General features: G+C 40.1%; 1 protein-coding gene across 1 annotated transcript; it reads right to left on the reverse strand.

The window, feature by feature from the left end:
- Positions 1 to 174: 174 nt before the first annotated feature.
- On the reverse strand, positions 175 to 7646 carry hibadhb (3-hydroxyisobutyrate dehydrogenase b). Its single transcript, XM_061775605.1, has 8 exons — positions 7495 to 7646; positions 5643 to 5803; positions 5431 to 5540; positions 5225 to 5346; positions 2875 to 3008; positions 2667 to 2743; positions 2422 to 2578; positions 175 to 1826 (listed from the first exon to the last, which is right to left on the reverse strand). The coding sequence occupies exons 1-8, from the start codon at positions 7562 to 7564 to the stop codon at positions 1665 to 1667; spliced, it is 993 nt and encodes a 330-aa protein (XP_061631589.1). The 5' UTR covers positions 7565 to 7646; the 3' UTR covers positions 175 to 1664.
- Positions 7647 to 7710: the final 64 nt, after the last annotated feature.

The raw sequence follows: 7710 nt of genomic DNA on the forward strand, positions 1-7710 counted from the left end.
GCACCTTGGCCCCTCAGTGGCTCTCTTTGGAGCAGCAGATCAGAAACAGGCCGCGCAAAAAAAGTCAGGATAAAATGACTCACGGTTCACGTCCCAAGTTTCTAAAAAGGTTGGACAACAACAACAAAAAGGAGAAAAAATCTACATTTTTAATCAATAGGAAATAAATGGGGAAAGTGTTTTTGGTTTTATTTGCTCGTGGGGGAAAACACTTGGTTCCACTTGTGAAGCTTCTTAGGGTGTTGTTATGTTACTACCGGGTGAGTCAAACTAGAAGGTATCGAATCCATTAGTGGCAGGAAACTCAGGTGGAGCATAAACACGGCATTCAGAATTATAATTTAAAAAAGGTTCAGTTGTCACATGACATGTACTGTAATTTCTCATGTATAATGCGCATTCCACCCCCAAAATGTTTTTGGGGTCAAAAGTCAATAGTGCGCATTATACATAGGTATAGGGGAAAATTAAAGACTTTCCCATTTTATAAATGTATGCCGCCATCTAGAGGTTATGAAATGCTGTACACTTTCATTCTAGTATGCCACCAAGAGGTTACGAAAAAGGTGTAGCCTACACTTTCATTCCAATGTGACAGGTGTACATATGACTGCATATATGTACAATTGTGCTCATGTTTACATACCCAGGCAGAATTTGTGAAATACTGTTTTTTTTTAAAATTATTATTTTCTTTTTAAATATGACTGTTGACTGAACAACAACCATCATTAATTTCTTTATGGTTATGTTTTGTTTAATGATAATGATTTTCTGAAATGCTTGACAGCTTAAGTTGCATCCAATTAAAATGAAATTAAATGTGTTTCGCCCGGCCCTTCATGTTTTCTTTAAAGAATTGTACCCATCTTACAAATTCTGCCTGGGTAATCAAACATATGAGCACAACTGTGTGTTTTCTCTTTACTAAATAAAAATAGGACTGTGAATTTCAAAATAAGAGCAAGTAAATAAAAAATGTTTTGTGTTCTAATAAAGTGCTTAACTTCAGAATAATTCTTTTGAAAACAGCAAAAAAAAAAATAAAATACAAATAATACTTCATGTTTTGATCATATGGTCGAAGCAAAACCATGCATTGTAAAAATGCATTATACATAGAAGGGTTTTCCAGAACTTTGAGGTCAAGCTTTGGGGATGCATATTATACATGGGTGCGCATCACGAGAAATTACGGTACATGGTATTACACGATTTAATAAGAATACATGTTTCAGGAAGTTAAAGTTTAAGACGTCATTGTCTTTATTTCTTTGCAAGAAATTATGTGACGTTCATACCAATGTCACATTGACCATTATTGGAGTAACATAAAATGAGCAAACGTGAAAACACAGTCTCAATTTTGTAACTAAAATCCCCACTTGACACACATTGTCTTGTAAGTGCTACTGTTGGGATAACCTTAAACCTTTTCAATCCGCTGCATGTCCGACAGTATAGCCTCCAATAGGGAAAGGAGTGTTGCATTGTTGAGTAAAACGTTTATTTTGGGAGCTTGTGTCTTATCTTTTGACAACTTTGGAAGAGTCCTCATGGGGGCCCCCCCCCCAAAGGCACCCCCGACCAGCTACAGTGTGGCAGCAGACCTGTGTGGCGACAGGTCTGCTTAAGGTAAGGCTAGCATGGGACGGAGGAGGCACTCATTGCTGTCCCTCCTCCTCGCGCAAGAACTGGAACACCGAGGAGAAATCTTTACTGGCGTAACCGCGGGCGCACATCATCCGGTAGATCTGATGAGCTAAGGAGCCGAGTGGAACGGGGGTCTTTGTGTTGGTGGCTGTGTTCTGGGCCAGACCGAGATCCTGAAAAAGACAAGGAAGCTTTTATCTCGGTTCTCACGAGAGGTAACTGTTGTCATGAAGATTTAGTGGGATTTCTACAAAAAAAAAACAATGCAGTTAATAAATCTAAGATCAGCAAGCAAAGCATTTAATTTTTTGGGCGGGTTAAACGCATTCCAATAGAAGCCCCAGCGTAAACAATTTTTGTTTCATGCATGAAGAAAAAAAATTGAAACCGACTCCAGAGGTTATCTTGTATGTAAAACTCCTGCTAGGTACACCACCTTCACAATGCACTTGGAGCATTACAAGTTCAATTATTTTAACATTGTAAAATTACATTGAGTTACCAATCGTTACACTGAAATTGCAATTTAGAATGTTACTTATATATTGGGTGCACAGCTTACTAAAGGTTTCATTATAGTGAGAATTTGACCCTGAAGCATTGACATTATTGAGAATCTACATTGAGCAAAAACCTAACAAACTCTCCTAAAAATATTGTTTGAGGTAGAAAAATGTCATAAATAAAAGGCTACAGGTCTACTGCTGTCGGATGCATGGCTGGCAGCTGCAAGCCTAATTGTGACACCCAAGAAGCACATGAACGGACCTTGGCCATTAGTTGCGTGCCGAAGCCCCCCTGGTAGTTATTTGCCGACGGGACTCCCTCCATCACTCCGGGCACAGGATTGTAGGTGTCACTGGACCAGCAACGGCCTGAACTCATGTTTAGGATCTTGGCCAAGAGTTTTGGCTCAAGACCAAGTCTGGAAATGAGGAAACATTCATTTACCAGGGTGTCAAATTCATAATTTCGGAACAGACTCCCGAAGAGCAACTGTCAGATGCGGTTACCTGATTCCCAAATTCATTGTTTCGGCTGTTCCGATCATTCCAATGGCAAGGAGCATGTTGTTACATATTTTAGCAGCCTATATATGTAGTGAACAAGAAAATGATGTTTAATGACTTTAACAACTGTCACAAAAATGTCTAAACATGGCATACAATCCAGTAATGGCGTTTTGGCAAAGAAACCCCAGAAATTGTTGACTGTTCCTACCTGTCCAGTTCCAACCTGACCACAGTAAACCACGTTGGCTCCCATGCAGCTGAGAAGCTCTTGGGCAGCAGTAAACTCTTCCTCGGCTCCTCCCACCATAAAAGTCAGCTTTCCTAAATTGGCGGCACCCACACCTAACAATGGAAATCATGCGACCGTCACGGTTTGTTGCCAGTTCCAAATTTTTCCGAGAGGTTGATGGATGGATGGATGAAAAGTGGCAGAGGCAATGTGCTCATAAAATTGCCATGTGGGTTCATATTTGTCTCACTCACCCACTGACAGATTTTGCCTCGGGAGCAACATCACCAGAGAACAGATCTGCTACAGTATAATGATGTATTACTCTTAACATCCAAGATGTTCAGCAAATCATTACTTTAGCTCAACCAACATTTCTTTATTCCAAAGAAATTTTAAATGGCAACTAGATATTGTAACTAAATATGATTTATACTCAAGATGAACTTTTTACAGCTATTTTGCATTTCAATGCGACTTACAAGGGACACACAAAAAGCAGCAACCAATCAGGTCAGCAAAGCAAAGTAGAACCCTACACTAAACGTAATAGAGGAGTTAGAATGTTGCTGGTTCATATGGGGTTAAAGCAAGTCACACGAGTACCAGGAAACGCTGGAATCAGTCATCCAGTTTACAGGACGCGAATGGAAAGAAGCCAAGACTTCCTTGAGGTCTCCCTGCTACTTGATCTTGTGAGCAATTTGGCTGTACTGTAGGTGAAGTCAGCCAACTAAGCATTCACTTTTAAAAACATTCCCAAAGCAAAAAAAACGCCCAAGGGTTGGTTTGAGACAACGAACAATTATTATGAACATTTGGTCAGTAAGACTAATAGACGACCATGGATTAGACTTAATCAACTTTACAAATGAAATGTGGAAGATTGGCATTAAAATGATTTTTTTTTTATTATATACATTTTAATTCAAATCCAAACTGCTGTGAAACTTTCCCTCGTTCTTGATTTCTTCTAACAAATACTTTCTACAAGTCAAATGTACACCGTTTCCTTTTTACCTGAGCGACTGTTGGTGACTATGTCAGCGCTCTAAACTAGTAGAAGTATAATCACTCCACTCTGAAGAGAAATCAGACGGCAGCTCTCTCATCTGGTTCTGACATCGTTTCACAGGAAGACACATGCCGACTCAATTAGGTTCCCAACTCCGTGTGCGCTTTTAACCTTTATGATTTAACCATACAGGATTCAATAGTAATTGCCACGCCACTGTAATTCTTTTGATTGCTGCACACACAGTTTGCCTCCTATGATCTGAGCATGTTGATTGAAATCAGACTCCTGTCGCCAGCACACTTTTTTTTTTTTTTAAGCCAGGCTGTGAGCCCGTGACATGAGGCAACTTGCAATTAAAAAGAGAAGAGGTTGACTTTGAGTAGGTAGAGTTCTACCAAAATGTTTGCACGGAACCTAATGTAACCATTAACCTCACTATGAAACACTGCAACCATCAGTAAACAAATGAAATTGTAAACAAATTCAAAAGTCTTGTAATAGTTTCAAAAAGATTGTCTAGATTTAAAATGTTCAATAAATGGCAATAAGTGCCTCTGAAAGCTTAACAGGTAGGAGCAGCTATTAAGTCTGAATAGTCTTCCAAAACACATTCAACGTCACTTCAGTCACAAGTGACAGTGGATTTTAACTTAAGTATAAACCACAAGTATACTCTGAGTTCAACATGATAGGAATTTAAGATCGCTGTGACGACGACTAACTCCAAGTGATCACAAATCAGATGTATCAGATGTATGTCGTAGCAAATGCGCTGTATGTTGGTTGGCTTTATGGCAATGCATTCGTTAAACCCTTTCAGTTTTCAGAAATCTAAGGCCCAACCAGATGCTGTGCTGTCACACAGCAACAGCTGTGCAATGTGGTGATGACGACGTGGCTGGTCGAAATACATTTTGACTGTCACAGCTATCATGGTCCCATCAATACTACAGTCGTATATGCTAAAGATGAAGATCTAATACTTAGGTGAACCCACATTGAAACAAACATAAGAAAATGACATTTGCTCTGTAAAAACATGCATGCAAAACAAACCAGGACTTACCTGCTAAAATGCTAGTTATGTTTGTTAATATAAATGCAATGGGCATCTTGCTGACGTCTGCAGTTTTAGACCACCCACCTTACTCAGCAGCACACCAACCACATCCTCAAAAATGGAGAATAAACACCCTCTTGCGCAGTTGGTTGGAACATTAAATTATGACCTGCAGCCAACTGAGGGTGTGTACACACAAGGAATCGTGCACTCGGCCTATATTCCAAATAAATACGGCATATAAAAGTCACCTCCTGACACAGGTGCATCCATAAAAACTGCTCCCATCTTCTCAGCAGCCGCCGCCATCTCTTTTGAAACAGCTGGATCAATTGTACTGGAGTCAATGAGCAAGGAGCCCTTCTTCACTTTCCTGTTGTTAACGAAGGAGGCTTGTTAAATTTGAATCTAGAAACTCTATCCAAGTTATTAGTAAGGGACAAAAGCAAAGGCATACTTGAGAATCCCATTGGCTCCGGTATACGCGTCAATAACATTCGGATTTGAGGGAAGCATGGTGATAATGCGGTCAGCCTTGTCCGCTACCTCGGCAGGATTATCGACAATCTGAGGAAATGGACGAAAGTATGCATGGTTGAATAGAACCAACAGGTGTAACCAGTTTAAAATGTAACAACAAAAAAAGCTTGAATATCTTTACTATCCCACCTGGGCACCCAGCTCTTGAACTTCCTTGCAGGACTCCGGGAAGACATCTGTGGCTATGACTGGGTATCCGTTCTTCAGCAAATTCTTGGCCATTGGGTTTCCCATATTTCCAAGGCCAATAAAGCCCACCTGTGTCTTGGAGGCCATGGACCTCGTGGAGGCTGTAACAGAATGGTTAAATACATATTATCAGGGATCCCAAGGAACATTCTTTAGTTTTGCTAATCCATTTCAAAAAGCCAAATACCTAATTATGAGGACTGGGCGAATTGGCCTATAAATTTAGACTCAAAAATCTAATTTTGAATACATTTTCTCTCTTTATAGAAAAAGCAAAGGAAAATGACAACATCCCTCAAAAGATTTTTCCTATTTTTGGAGAGTATTTGCTTTGTTTCTTTTTCCTGATCCCAAACAAGCTTTGAAACTTTTTTTTTTTTTTTGCTTTCCTAGTATGACTCCCCGCCCAAGCATTGATTTGGTTCAACTCAATGACAGACTGTCATTTTTGGCAAATCTTGTCACGCAGGTAATGTTACTGCAGCTTTCTGAGCGGTTGCAATGTTTGTGTGGATACGTATTCATCTATTACACTTCACACGGTGGCCAAGGCGCACACACCAGAAGGAGCCTCACAATGATGCACAAACTTAAATTCTTTACATTCTATTTAATAATTCGCCTACTCCATGTCTGTCGTCAAAGATAAAACCATTCCCACTGCAGCTATTCCACGGTCTGTTCACATGTAGAGATGCACAGGTGATGCAAGAAGGAAAATATTTGCATCTTGGAAGCGCATGCCTCAGTCCAAAAGTTTCCAACATGGTGACTAATTACTGCTTTTGCAACGTATTAATGGGTAGCGTGTCTTTTGCAATGTTCAGCATGATTGATACAGTGATTGCCTTCCACTGGACTCATTCCTTGCCATATGGCAAGCGATTTGAAAATGAATTGACTTATGATGAAGGTTTCTTAGCAGCTATTAAAGTAACCTTTAAAAAAAAATAAAGGTTGCTAGAGGTGTCGAATTCTTGCTAAATATGGCAACGAAGTGGCTAATTTGGCAGCACTGACAGGACTTTTGTAAGCTATCTCCTGTCTGTAACCATGTTGTTAGTGCAGGCAATGCACACCAGCGGTTATGTACTTTGCTTACAAAAGGAAAAAAAGACAAATTAACTCAAGCCCCACTTAATAATCAATAATTCACATGGTAACGTTTGCTATGTTATGTCGGTATATTCTCAGACACATTATGTTCATTCTGAGTTTGCATTTTAGTCAAACATTTCACACTGTGCCTTAACACACAGCAAACAAGCAGTTAAAGATTCTAAGTTAGAAAAACTACTGCCATGTGATTGGGTTGTATAAATTACATTTTGACCCAAATAAATAAAAAAGCTACATAGACATACATACAAATAAGTGGACAGAAACAAAGTTTTCCTGCTTGAATAGTCGGGGATTCTGAAGAGCCCCGTCCAGAAAGTAACTGGAGTTATTACATAATATCCCTTAAATAAAGGCACGACTCAAACAGGGGCACATATTAGCCATTTGGTTAGGTTATAATGGCAACATGGTTGGTACATTTTCGTCAAAGACTACCATTAGTTTGCAAACGAGGTGAAGCCGAGACAGGTTAAAAAAAACAAAAACAAAAAAAACAAAAAAAAGAGTAAATGAGAGCCGAAGCCCCCTGAACTAGCTTAACAGTGTGTCGAAAATGTGGTCAAACTTCTCGAGTTTCTAGCGAAACTACGTGGCTCTTCTGCAAGCAAGTTGTCTTAAAACGCCAAAAAGTAAGAGCAGCGCCTGTGTAGTGGCAGTTCGAAAGCCTTACCAATCGCCAAGGGAACATTCTTGCACCGCCTTCCGACGAGGTACCGAGTCCCTCTGAGGACGGCCGCCATACTTGTCTCCTCGTTACGCGGGTTGCTGACGCAAGGTCACGTCATTCAATGACAGAGTCATTGGCCAACCAAATAACGTGCTAACCAAAAAGCGCTCAGATTTCAGCCAATGAGCTGCGGGGGTGGGTCAGCAATCTGCAGCGGTT

The sequence above is a fragment of the Phyllopteryx taeniolatus genome, chromosome 6 (genome assembly GCF_024500385.1).
Source record: "Phyllopteryx taeniolatus isolate TA_2022b chromosome 6, UOR_Ptae_1.2, whole genome shotgun sequence".
Classification (NCBI taxonomy): domain Eukaryota; kingdom Metazoa; phylum Chordata; class Actinopteri; order Syngnathiformes; family Syngnathidae; genus Phyllopteryx; species Phyllopteryx taeniolatus.